This window comes from Acinonyx jubatus, chromosome B4, assembly GCF_027475565.1.
Source record: "Acinonyx jubatus isolate Ajub_Pintada_27869175 chromosome B4, VMU_Ajub_asm_v1.0, whole genome shotgun sequence".
Taxonomy (NCBI): domain Eukaryota; kingdom Metazoa; phylum Chordata; class Mammalia; order Carnivora; family Felidae; genus Acinonyx; species Acinonyx jubatus.
The window spans coordinates 5,753,370-5,767,560 of NC_069387.1; the positions used below are offsets into that span (position 1 = coordinate 5,753,370).

The window sequence follows — 14,191 nt, forward strand, 5'->3', positions numbered from 1 at the left end:
CCAGCAGCAGTTGTGGACCAGCCACAAGAGGAGGGTGCATGTAGCCCACAGAGGGGACAGCCTGGACTCCCTGGTTCTAGAGAACAACAAAGGATTGTGCTACTGGGCTTCACAGGATGCCTATATAATACCACCACTTTTAAGATCAGGAGACATACCTGACTTGCCTAATACACAGAAACAAACCCACAGGGTCAGACAAAATGAGAAGACAGAGAAGTATGTTCCGAGTGAAAGAACAAATCAAATCTCAGAAAAATAACTAAATGAAACAGAGATAAGCAATCTTTTTGATAAAGAGTTCAAAGAAGTATCACAAAGATGCTCACTGGACTAGAGAAGAGAGGAAGAACCAAGAACTTCAACAGAATTGGAAAATATGAAAAAAAAGAACCAAGCAGAGCTGAAGAATGCAATAACTAGAATTAAAAATGCACTAGAGGGAATCAACACTGATTAGATAACATAGAAGAGCAAATCAAGGACCTGGACTACAGGGTAGGGGAAAGCATCCAAGCTGAACAGAAAAAAGAAAAAAATTAAAAATGAGGCTAGGTTAAGAGACTTATTGAAAAACATCAAGTATACTAGCAATCATATTATAAGCGACCCAGAAGGAGAAGAGAAAAAGAAGCAGAAAATGTATTTGAAGAAATAATAGCTACAAAGTGCCATAACCTGGGAAAGGAAACAGATGTCCAGGAAGTACCATAAGACCCAAGCAAGGAGAACCTGAGAAGATTCACACCAAGGCAAATCATTAAAATTTCAAAGATTGAAGATAAAGAGAGGATCTTAAAAGCAGCAAGAGAAAAATCAAATAGTTAAAACATGAGAAGCCACATATCAGCTGATTTTTCAACAGAAACTTCACAGACCAGAAAGAAGTAGCATGATGTATTTAAAGTTCTGAAGGTAAAAAGCCTATATTTGAGAATACTCTTCCTTGCAAGGTTATTCAGAATGGAAGAGGTAGTTTGCCAGACAAACAAAATTTAAAGGAGTTTACCACCACTAAACCAGCCTTACAGGGAATGTTTAAGGGTGTTCCTTAAGCAGAAAGGTAAAGGCCATAGCTACAAGAAATTTATGAAAGGAAAATTTTAATGGTAAAAGCAAATACATAGTAAAGGTAGTAGATCAGTCACATAAATCTAGTATGAACATTAAAAGGTAAAATTAATTATAGCTTCAGAAATTAGATACATTCGCAAAATGAAAAGATGTAAAGCATGACATCATATCCGTAAAATGTGTGCAGGGGGAGCAAAAAGGTAGTGCTTTTAAGTATGTTTGAAGTTAAGTGACCACCAACAATATAGACTGCTATATTACGTAATAATGCAGAGTGTTACAGAAGAACCTCATGATATATATACCCAAATGATAAACCTATAATAGACACACACACACACACAAATTAAAACAAAGGAATCCAAGTATAGCACTAAAGAAAGTCAACAAATCAAAAAAAAAAAAATGAGAGCAAGAAAAGAGAACTACAAAAAAAGCAAGAAAACTTGAGAAAAGTGGCAATAAGTATACATATCAACAATTAATTTAAATGTAAATGGACTAAATACAGCAATCAAAAGACTGGGTGACTGAATGAATTAAAAACAAAACAAAAAAATAAGACATATCTGTTAGCTGCCTACAAGAGAATTACTTCCACCTTAAGACACATACAGACTGAAAGTGAAAGGATAGAAAGACATCCCATGCAAATGTAAACAAGAGAAAGCTGGGATAGCCATACTTATATCAGATAAAATAGACTTTTATTTTTTTAAATTTATTTTCCTAAATTCAATTTAGTTAACATACAGTGTAGCATTGGTTTCAGGAGAACTCAGTGATTCATCACTTACATATAACACCTAGTGCTCAATCCAACAAGTGCCCTCCTTAATGCCCATCACCCATGTAGCCCACTCCTCTATCTACTTCCTCTCCAGCAACCCTCAGTTTGTTCTTTTTATTTAAGAGTCTCTTATGATTTGCCTCCATCTCTGTTTTTATATTATTTTTCTTTTCCTTCCCCTATGTTAAAATAGACTTTAAATCAAAGACAGAGACAACAAAAGACATTACATGATTATAAAGGTACCAATCCACAAGAGGATATAACCATTGTAAATATTTATACACCCAACATAGAAGCACATAAATAAATATTAACAGACATAAACAAATTGAAATACAATAATAATGCAGGATTTTAATACCCACTTACATAAATGGATAAATCATCCAGACATAAAAAAGGAAATAGTGGCTTTGAATAACACATTTGAGATCAACTTAATAAACAGAACAGTCCATTCAAAAGAGCAGAATACACGGTCTTTTTAAGTGTACATGGAGAATTCTCCAGAATAAATGACATGTAAGTAAGCCCACTGAACAAGTTTCAATAAATTTTGAATACGGAAAATATATCAAACATCTCCCCTGGCCACAACAACAGTATGAAACAAACTCAATTACAAGTAAAAAAAAACTGTAAAAACACATGGAAACTAGACAACATGCTACTAAACAACCAATGGGTGAGTAAATCAAAGAGGATATTCAAAATAATATATGGAGACAAATGAAAATGGAAACACAGTGGTTCAAAATCTTTGGAACACAGCAAAAGCTTTTCTAAGAGGGAAGTTTACAGTGATACATACATACCTCAAGAAATAAAAAAATCAAATAAACAATATAATTTTACATCTAAGGAAATAAGATTATGGTAAACCAATAAAGCTGAAAGTACTAAGAGGGTACAAATAATAAAGATAAGACTGGCAATAAATGAAATAGAGACTAAAAACACAATAGAAAGGATCAATGAAACTAAGTGATGCTTCTTTGAAAAAATAAACAAAATCAATAAACATTTAGTCAATTGCATCCAGAACAAAAAGGACTGAAGTAAAATTTGAACTGAAAGAGAAGTATATCCGACACCACAGAAATAGATAGTATTATGAGACTACTGCACAAAATTATATGCCAATAAATTGGACAACCTAGGAGAGATAGATAAAATTCCTAGAAACATACAATTTTGCAAGACTGAATCATGAAAATACGCAAAATCTGAACAGACAAGTTACTAGTAATGAAATTGAATCAGTAATAAAAAAACTTGCAGCAAACAAAATCCAGGACTAGTTGGCTTCACTGGTGAATCTACCAAATATTTATTTATTTTTTTAAGTTTATTTATTTATTTTGAGAGACACAGAGACAGTATGAGCAGGGGAGGGGAAGAGGTGGGGGGGAGGGAGAGGGAGAGAGAATCCCAAGTAGGCTCTGCACTGTCAGCCCAGAGCCCGATGTGTGGCATGAACCCACAAAACGTGAGATCATGACCTGAGTAGAAACCAAGAGTCTGATGCTTAACTGACTGAGCCACCCAGGCACCCCTACCAAATATTTAAAGAAGAGTTAATATTTATCTTTCTAAAAATATTTCAAAAAACAGAAGATGGAGGAATACTTCAAAATTTATTCTTCAAGGCCAACATAACTCTTACACAAAACCAAAGAAACCACAAAAAAAGAAATTATAGACCAATATCTTTGGTGAATATAGATCCAAAAATCTTCAACAAAATATTAGCAAATCAAATCCAACAATATAAAAGGGTTATTCAGCAAGATCAGGTGGGGTCTATCTCAGAGATGCAAGATAGTGTGACATCTACAAATCAATGTGATACATCACAATAATAAAGGGTAAAATCATATCATCATCTCAATCAATGCAGAAAAAGCATTTGACAAAACTTAGCATCTGTTCATGATAAAAACCCAACAAAGTGGATTTAGAGGGAACATATCTCAACTAAATAAAAACCATTTATTACAGACACACAGCTAACATCATACTCAGTGGTGATTAGGATTAAGACAAGATCAGGAACAAGACACAAGACATTTTTGCCATTTTTATTCAACATAGTACTGGAAATCATAGCCACAGTGAACAGATAAGAAAAAGAAAGCCATCCAAATTTGTAAGGTACAAGTACAACTGTTAGTATTTGAAGATGAGATGATACTATATATAGAAAGCTATGATTAGTCCGCTAGAAACCTATAGAATAAATCAATTCAGTAGTTACAGAATATAAAAATATAAAGAAATCTGTTTCACTTTTATACACTAATAATGAACAGAAAAAAGAATTAAGAAAACAGTCCCATTTACAATTGCATCAAAAAGCTAAAATATTTAGGAATAAATTTAACCAAGGAGGAGGAATACCATGAATTCTGAAAACTTGTAGGACACTGATGAAAGGAATGGAAGATGACATAAACGAAGGGACAGATATTCCATGCTCATGGATTGGAAGAATATTGACGAAATGTCATTCTACCCAAATCAATCTACAATCCAATGTAATCCCTATCAAAATACTAATAGTATTCACAGATCTACAACAAATAGTTGTAAATTTGTATGGCACCACAACAGACCTCAAATAGTCAATGCAATCTTGAGAGAGGAGTAAGGCTAAAAACACAATCCTAGATTTCAGACTATACTACAAAGCTACAGTAATGAAAACAGTATGCTACCAGCACAAAACTGGACACCTATGTCAATGAAACAGAAAAGAAAGACCAGAAATAAATTCATGCTTATACTGTCAATTATCTATGACAAAGATCGCATGAATATGCAAGGGAGAAAATAGAGTGTCTTCAGTAAATGGTTTTTGGAAAACTGGATGACTGTGTGCAGAAAGAAAGAAGGAAAGAAAGAAAGAAAGAAAAGAGAAAAGAAAGAAAAACAAACTAGACCACTTTTTAAAAAATATACACACATACAAAATTTTAAATGGATTAAAATCTAACTGCAAGACCTGAAAACAAAGACTTAAAGAAAAAACATAGGCAGTAAAATCTTGGGAAAGCAGCCTTCGCAATATTTTTCTGGATCTGTCTCATTAGGCAAAGGAAACATAAGCAAGAGTAAATATTTAGACATTAAATTATAAAACTTTTCCACAGTGAAAGAAACCAACAACAAGACAAAAAGGCAACCCACCAGGTGGAAGAAGATATTTGCAAATGATTATTCAATAAGGGGTTATTATCCAAAATATAGAAAGAACACCAAAACAACAACAACAACAACAACAACAACAACAACAACAACACCATTTAGTTAAACAACGGGCAGAGCACTTGAACAGACATTTTCCAAAGAAAACATACCAATGGCCAACAGACACATGAAAATATGCTCAGAATTGCTACTTATTGGGGAAATGCAAATCAAAACCACAATGAGATATCACCTCACACCTGTCAGAATTGCTAGTATTAAAAAGAAATAACAACTGAAACTAATGTAACATTGTGTGTCAACTATACTCAGCTTTAAAATAAGAAAGAACAAATGTTGGTGAGAATATGGAAAAAATGGAACCCTCATGTACTGTTGGCAGGAACATAAATTGGTGTAGCCATTATGGAAAAGTATAGAGATTCGCTCCCCCCAACGAGATTAAAAATAGAAGTACCATATAATCTTGTAATTCTACTTCTGGGTATTTATCCAAAGAAAACAAAAACACTAATTCAAAAAGATATATGCACCCCATGTTCAATGCTGTGTTATTTACAATAGCAAAGATGTGGAAGCCACCTAAGTGTCTATCAATAGATAAATGCTAAAGAAGTGGAGAGAGAGAGTGTGTGTGTGTGTGTGTGTGTGTGTGTGTGTGTGTGTTTGTGTGTGTATTTGGCTGATATTTGGCATATGTATATAACATATTTTTCCATATTCTATAATATATTTTATATATGTATATTCATATATATGTATATAATATATGTTATGTATATGTATATATGTATGTATATGTTATATATATAACATGCTATATATATGTATATATATATATAACATGGTATATTTATGTATATGTTATACACATGTGTGTGTGTGTGTGTGTATATATATATGTTATATGTATATATATAAATTAGATCTTGCCATTTGCAACAACATGGATGGACCTAGAGGGTATTAGGCTAAGTGAAAGAAGTCAGACATAGAAAGACAACTACTATATGATTTTACTTTTATGTGGAATACTAAAAAGAAAACAAATATATAAACTAACAACAACAGAAAGGGACTTATAAATGAACTGGCAGCTGCCTCAGGTGAAGATTTATATGGATGGGCAAAATAGGAGAAGGAGATTAAGAAGTATAAACTTCCAGTTATAAGTCATAGGGAACAAAAGTTCATTATAGGGAATATAGTTAATAATATTGTAATACCTTTGTATTTGTGTACACACACACACACACACACACACACACACACACACATCCATCCATCCATCCTGGTACTGAGAAACCAAACATCTACAGTAGCGTAGATATACACAAAGTAAAGAGAAAAGAACCCAAACATAACACTAAATAAAACCATCAAATCACAAGGAAAAATACCAAGAAAAAAAAAGCTACAAAAGCAACCATAAAACAACAAAATAGAAGTACGTATCCATTAACAATTAATTTAAGTGTAAATGGTCTAAATGTTCCAATCAATAGACCTAGGATAGCTGAATGGATTAAAAAAAGGACCTGCTTATGTGCTGCCCCACAAGAAACTCACTTCAGATCTAAAGACATACAGACTGAAAGTAAAGGGATGGAGCAGTACTTCTATCAGTCAAAACAGGCTTAAACGCTGTTAGAAAACACACGTGCACGCGCGCGCACACACACACACACACACCATTACCAAATAATAAAGGGATCCATCTAAGAAGAGTCTATAACATTCATAAATATTTATGTACCCAACATGGAGCATCTGTGTGTAATAAGTAAATATTAACAAAATATAAAGGAGAAATTGATAGCAATACACTTGATAATAATACCATAAGAATAGGAGACTTTAATACACCACCTCTATCAATGGAGACATCATCCTGACAGAAAAGCAATAAGAAAACATTGGCATTAAATGATACACATTAGACCGGACGGACTTAATTGATAATACAGAAAATTTAACCTAAAAGCAACAAAATATACATTATTTTCAAGTGTACATGGAAAATTCTATAAGACAAATCGTATGTTTGGCCACAAAAGGAATCTCAACAAATTCAACAACAATGAAATTGTATCAAATATCTTTTCCAGCACAATAGTATGAAACTAGAAAGCAACTACAGAAGGAAAGTGGAAGACATACAAAACAGGGAGACTAAACAACATGTTATTAAACAACCAATGGGTCAACAAAGAAATAAGAGGAAATATAAAAATACCTGGAAACAAATGAAAATGGAAAAACAACTTTCTAAAATCTTTGGGAGCCCCACCAAAAGAAATTATAAAAGTTTATAGTAATACAGGTCTACCATAAGAAACAAGAAAAATTCCAAAATAAATAATTTAACTTCACACATAAAGGAACTAGAAAAAAAGCAAAACACAAAGTTAGTAGAAAGAAGGAAATTAAATAAAGATCAGAATGGAAATAAATGGAATAGAGACTAAAAAAAAAAACTGTAGAAAAGATTAAAAAAACTAAAATCTGTTTCTTTGAAAAGATAAAATTGATATCCTCTGGCCAGACTCATCAAGAAAAAGTTGAGGGGGCAAAATAAAATCAGAAATGAGAGAAGTTACAGCTGACCACAAGAATATAAAGGATCATAAGAGAGTACTATGAAGAATTGTACACCAACAAATTGAAAAACCTAGAAGAAATGGATAAGTTCCCAGAAACATGCAACATTCTGAGACTGAATCAGAAAGATATAGAAAATCTAGATAGACTGATTTTAAGTAATGATGAATCAATAATTTAAAAACTCCCCCAAAGTACCAGTCTAAAACCAGATGGCTGATGAATTTGACCAAATATTAGAGAAGAGTTAGTACCTATCCTTCTCAAATCATTCAAAAAATCAAAGAACACTTCATTTTTACAAGGCCAGCATTACCCTGAAACCAACCCCCCCAACACACACACACACACACACACACACACACACACACACACAGACACACGAAATTGCAGATCAATATCCCTGATGAATATGGATTCAAAAATCTTCAACAAAATTTCATCAAACTGAATTCAATAACACATTTAAAAGATCACTCACCACAATCAACTGGGATTTATTCCAGGATGCAAGCATAGTTCAACATCCATAAATCAATGTGATACATCACATTAACAAAACAGGATAAAAATCACATGATTGCCTCAACAGATACAGAAAGAGTATTTAACTAAACTTAACATCCTTTTGGGATAAAAATTATCAACAAAATGGGTATAAAAGTAATGTACCTCCACATATAAGAGACCATATAAGACAAACCCACAGTTAACATTCTACTCAATGGTAAAAAGCTATAAGCTTTTCCTGTAAGATCAGGAACAAGACAATGATACCAATTTTCACTTCTTTTATTCATCATAGTATTGTAACTTTTAGCCAGAGCAATAAGTCAAGAAGAAGAAACAAAAGGCATCCAAACTGGAAAAGAATAAAACCATGATTTGCAGATGAGATACTATATACACAAAACTCTACAGACTCCACCAGAAAACTATTAGATGTAATAAATGAATTCAGTAAAGTCACAAGATACAAGATTAACATACAGGAACTGGTTGCATTAGTTACTATAAACTAATAATGAGCTATCAGAAAGAGAAATTAAGAAAGCAATCCCATTCACAATGCATCAAAAAGAATAAAGTACCTAGGAATACATTTAATCAAGGAGGTGAAATACCTATACTCTAAAAACTATAAAACACCAGTGAAAGAAATTGATGAAAATACAAATAAATGGCAAGATATACCATGCTCATGAATTGGAAGAATTAATATTGCTAAAATGTCCATACTACCTAAAGCTATCTACAGATACAATACGATCTCAATCAAGATACCAACGGTATTTTTCACAGAACTAAAACCAAAAATTCTGAAATTTGTATGGAAGCACAAAAAACTCCAAATATCCAAAGCAATCTTGAGAAAGAAGAAAAAAGCTGGAGGTATCACAATCCCAGATTTCAAATTATACTACAAAGCTATCATAATCAAAACAGCATGGCACTGGCCAAAAACAGACACATAAATCAACAGAATAGAACAGAGATCCCAGGTATAAACTTACACACTTATGGTCAATTAATCTATGACAAATGAGGGAAAAATATACAAGGGAAAAGATAGTGCCTTCAATAAGTAGTGTTGGGAAAACTGGACCACTATCTTGCACTATATAGAAAAAAAATTCAAAATGGATTAAGGGCTTGAACATAATACCTACAACTATAAAACTCTTACATGAGAACATAGGCAGTAAGCTCTTTGACATCTGTCTTAGCAATATATATATATTTTTGACCAGTATCATCAGGCAAGGGCAACAAAAGCTAAAATAAACAGATGGGATTACATCAAACTGAAAAGATTTTGTACTGTGAAGGAAACCATCAAGAAAGTGAAAAAGCAACCTACTGAATGGGAGAAGACATTTGCAAACCATATATCTGATAAGGTGTTAATATACAGAATATATAAAGAGCTTACACAATTTATTATTAAACACCCCCCCAAACAATTGTTTTAAAAAATGGGCATAGGACTTGAGTAAATACTTCCCCAAGGAAGACATACAGATGGCCAATAGGTATGTGAAAAGATTTTCAACATCACTAATTGTCAGGGAAATACAAATGAAAATCACAAATCAAAATCACCTCACACCCGTAGATTGGCTACTTGTCAAAAAGACAAGAAACAAGTGTCGGTGAGGATGTGGAAAAAAGGAAAGAACCCTTGTGCACCATTGGTGGGAATGTAAATTGGTGTAGCCATTATGGAAAACAGTATGGAGGTTCCTCAAAAAGTTAAGAATAGAACTACCCTATGACCCAGCAATTGCACCTCTGGATATTTATCCAAAGAAAACAGAAACACCAATTTGAAGAAACATATGCACCCTTATGCTCATTCTGGCATTATTTATAATAACCAAGATATGGAAGCCACCTAAGTGTCCATTGATAGGTGAATGGATAGAGAATATGTGAGATTATCTATCTATCTAGATATCACACACATATACATATAATAGATATCTAGATATCACACACACATAATAGAACATTGCTCAGCTGTAAAAACAAATGAAATGTTGCTGTCTGTGACAACATGGGTGAGCCTAGAGGGTATTATGCTAAGTGAAATAAGTCAGAGAAAGACAAATACTGTGTGATCTCACTTATATATAGAATCTAATAAAATAAAACAACAGAAACTGACAAAGACACAGGAAGCAAACTGTGAGTTATCTGAATGGGGAGGGGTTGGGAGAGGTGAGTAGAAATAGGTAAAGGGTATTAAGAGATACAGACTTTCAGGTATAAAGTAAGTAAGTCATGGGGATGTAATGTTTAGCATAGAAAATATAGTTAATGATACTCTAATAACTTTGTATGGTGATGGATGGTGATTAGGCTTATGAGGATCATTTTGTAATGTATAAAAATACTGAATCAGTATGATATACACTTGAAACTAATAGAATATTGCATGTCAATTATACTTCAATAAAAACAATAATAAATAACAAGTGAAAAACTGTCTTCAGAATCTCCTGAATAATTGGCATTCAACGGGCTGGGCTCTTTGTAGGTAGAAAGCCAATGAATAACTTTTCCTAAAAATAACAATTCTCCAGAAGAGTAAATAGTTCATGTATGTTACCTAATATCTACACTAGTGTGCAAAGGTAACTGTCATTTCCTCAAGAAAGGCAATTTCCAAAATGCCCCCCACAGCCAATCACTCATTTCAATTATTGCTTTCTATATTCACCTGTGGTATTTAATTGGTTATTCTGTTTGACACGCAAGATCTGAACAATAAATCATGACATCCCCAAAACAACTCAGTATCCTTGGGAAAGTATCGTGCAAGATTTCTGTCCCTCATCCCTCATTTCTTAGAAATAAGAAACCACTCCCATTCCTTGAAACCTAAGTAGTGAGCCAGTCACTTTTACATTTGATATACACATTCTCTACCACTTTTCCCCAGGCATTGACTTCTCTGGTTTTGGTAAAACATCACAGCTGCATGGAACCTTAAAAGCATCTCCTATGAGACAAAAAGGAGCAAACACTGCCTGGAGCTCTGATAGACAAGCACAAGAAGGAAAATACTGGTATTTTCTACAAAGCAGCATTCAGAAGAGCTTTTCCTAGAAGACACAAAAACAATTATACATACAGATATATATGTGTGTGTGTGTGTGTGTGTGTGTGTGTGTGTACATGTGTATGTGTGTGTATACACATGCACAGCTGGGAGAAAGTACCAGATGAAATGTGATTACATCATGCTTCTAGAAGCCTGGTCTTAGGTGTATTTAGTAGTTTGATACAAGCCTTACAATATTTCTAGAGAAAAAGTGAGATCACGTATCCCATGATGCACAGAAAATCTGGAACGCAGATTAGGAGTGCATGGCAAAGCCCTCACCTTGTGTTTCGGTAACATATTCACAGATATTTATGATCTCCAGGAGGACATTTCTGGGAGAAAAAACTCTCTAACTCATTATCAGAAATCCCAAATGCCTTCTTGCTGCAGAAAATGAGCCTACCTTATTATTATCCCTTCATTCCTTTATGCTTTCTCTTGAAACCAACCACACCTCTTACTGCCCAAGACCCTTTCTGCCTACTCATATTCTAATTTCTAGTTTCTCTCAGCCCTGGAATGTAGAGTCTGCATTGTGCAGTTTCATACCACTCACCACCGTTAGAAGTATCTCTCTTTCCCCTCTAGTATTACAGTATGAAATTCCTGAGGTCAGGAACTATATTATATATTTCCATATCCTCTGTGGTGCTTTGGATACTATATATGATTATTAAGGTGTATTTAGTAGTTTGATACAAGCCTTACAATATTTTATTGTCCTTTAAAAATACTTACAAAAATAATCTCGTTTCTCTTTTTCTTATCTACGTGTATTTATGCATTTATTCCTTCATTAAACATTTGTTAAGCATCTACTGGGGGCTGGAGAAGTAGTGATAAAAGGCCTAGTTGCCATCCACGTTTTCTGACAGATTCCCATGGTTTCCCCATTACTGCTTTCTGTGACTGGGGCAGCTTACAGGCCTTCTGTTACTTATACTTACATCAAGGTAGAACATTATCATGCAGACTTGAAATGGAATAAGAGAATAAAGTCTTCGTGCTCTTTGGGTCTTAAGCACACAGTCCCACATGGGTCTGCTTATCATTCTAGGCCATGTACAAGGCGGAAGTGTGAAAGAGAGTAAACAAGGAAAAGCAAATCATAATGCTAGTGCATGAAGACCGGTCCACAAGGATGTTCACTTCAGTGTTACTTAAATCAGAACAGAAAGTTAGAAATGTTCTAGTGAGATAAATCACATTGTAGAATATTCATAGATGTGAGGAAATGTATATAAGAAAGTGTTGAAAATACCAGTTGCAGAACAGTAGGTATTTACAATGGGTTTCTATTTTTTCAATTTTTTTAATTTATTATTTTTGACAGTGAGAAGAGGAGGAGCAGAGAGAGGGAAGGAGAGAGAGAGGATCCGAGGTGGGCTCTGTGCTGACAGTTGAGAGCCCAATGCGGGGCTCAAACCCATGAACCATGAGATCATGACCTGAGCTGAAGTTGGACACTTAACTCACTGAGCCACCCAGGCACCCCCATTTCTATTTTTAATTTTACAAAATCCACTGAGTGAAAAAGTCTAGAAGGTTAAACTTGAAAGTATTATTGGTGAGTATACCTAGATGGTGAGATTATAAATGATTTTCTTCATTAATTTTCCAAATTTTCTAAAATGATCTTGAATAGTTTTTGGTCTGAAAAAAGAGGCAATTGAATTTTTTTAAAATTTTTAACGTTTTTCATTTTTGAGAGACAGAGCACGAGTAGGAGAGGGGCAGAAAGACAGGGAGAATCCGAAGCAGGCTCCAGGCTTTGAGCTATCAGCACAGAGCCCAATGTGGGGCTTGAACTCACGAAGTGCAAGATCATGACCTGAGCCGAAGTCGGACGCTTAACCGACTGAGCCACCCAGGTGTCCTGAATTTTTTTTTTTAAGGCATAAAGAGAACAGGAAGAGAATCCTCCCAGAATAAGAGCACCTTCTGACAAAATTTACCTTTTTACCTCACTGCTCAGGCCTTGCTCACTGATAGCCCACTGTATGGGCTGTTTCTCTGTGGCCCATATATAGGAAAATAACAGTACACACGCATTTTGACTTACTGTCCAACTTTTGTCTCCTCAAATACACATATGGTAGCTGAACAAACAGTGTCATGTATTTCTCCCTCACAAAGCACTGCTTTGTCAAGCAAGGCACAGGCTGCCTAGAATCCTGGTTGTTACAGAAGTTAAACCAAATTCTAGAAAACAAGAGAAAAGACAAACCCAGAAGGAAAGCCCCTTCTCAACAGACTATGTTAAACAATTCGAAATAGTATCTCACTGGTGTTTGGAGAAGAAGAAGTTTGTTTGGACAGATGGAAGGTGAGCTGAAAGGTAAAGAAAAATATGGGGACAGTTCCCCACATGTCCCAAGGAGGGCGCCACCAGAGGCCTCGGCTTAGACAGGCACATTTGCTGGGCAAGAGGTGGATGAAGCGTTGTCTGAGCAGAAGTCTTACCTTGGTCTGGAATGTACAGAACATGTGCGTTAGGAACGGATGCTCCCAGGCCAAGGAGAGAACTCTCTTCTCTACCATTGTGCACTCAACATCATCGTCCATCAAAACCACATCTTTCTTTAAGGCTTTTATTGCAAAAAATTGATTGGTCTTCTTGAACTCTGCTAGGAAGACCTAGAAGCAAAGGTAAGAAGTAACTTTATTTTAGAATTTGGTCTCACTCATTAAAGAAGAGACCATGTCCTGAGATCTGTGTTGGGCGAAACAAAGAGGATTTCTTCTCCAACCCCCTCCTTCCCCTTGACAGGGACAAAATAGAGCACTCCATCGATCAGGGATATTACCTAGGAGTTTCACACTTGCTGTGTACCTTTCCAAGGCATTCACAAAACTACTGTACAATTGGATGGGTTATTCTCAGGTTCTGAAAAATTCTGTGT

At 34.6% G+C, this 14,191-nt stretch overlaps 1 protein-coding gene across 3 annotated transcripts in view; it reads right to left on the reverse strand.

The window, feature by feature from the left end:
* PRKCQ (protein kinase C theta) overlaps positions 1-14,191 on the reverse strand; it is a 184,107-nt gene that overhangs the window by 79,613 nt on the left and 90,303 nt on the right. For all 3 annotated transcript variants that reach the window (XM_027073364.2, XM_053225230.1, XM_027073365.2), the window contains one exon: positions 13,752-13,925. In XM_027073364.2, coding sequence (XP_026929165.1) covers positions 13,752-13,925 — 174 coding nt within the window. The remainder of the gene's footprint in view (positions 1-13,751; positions 13,926-14,191) is intronic.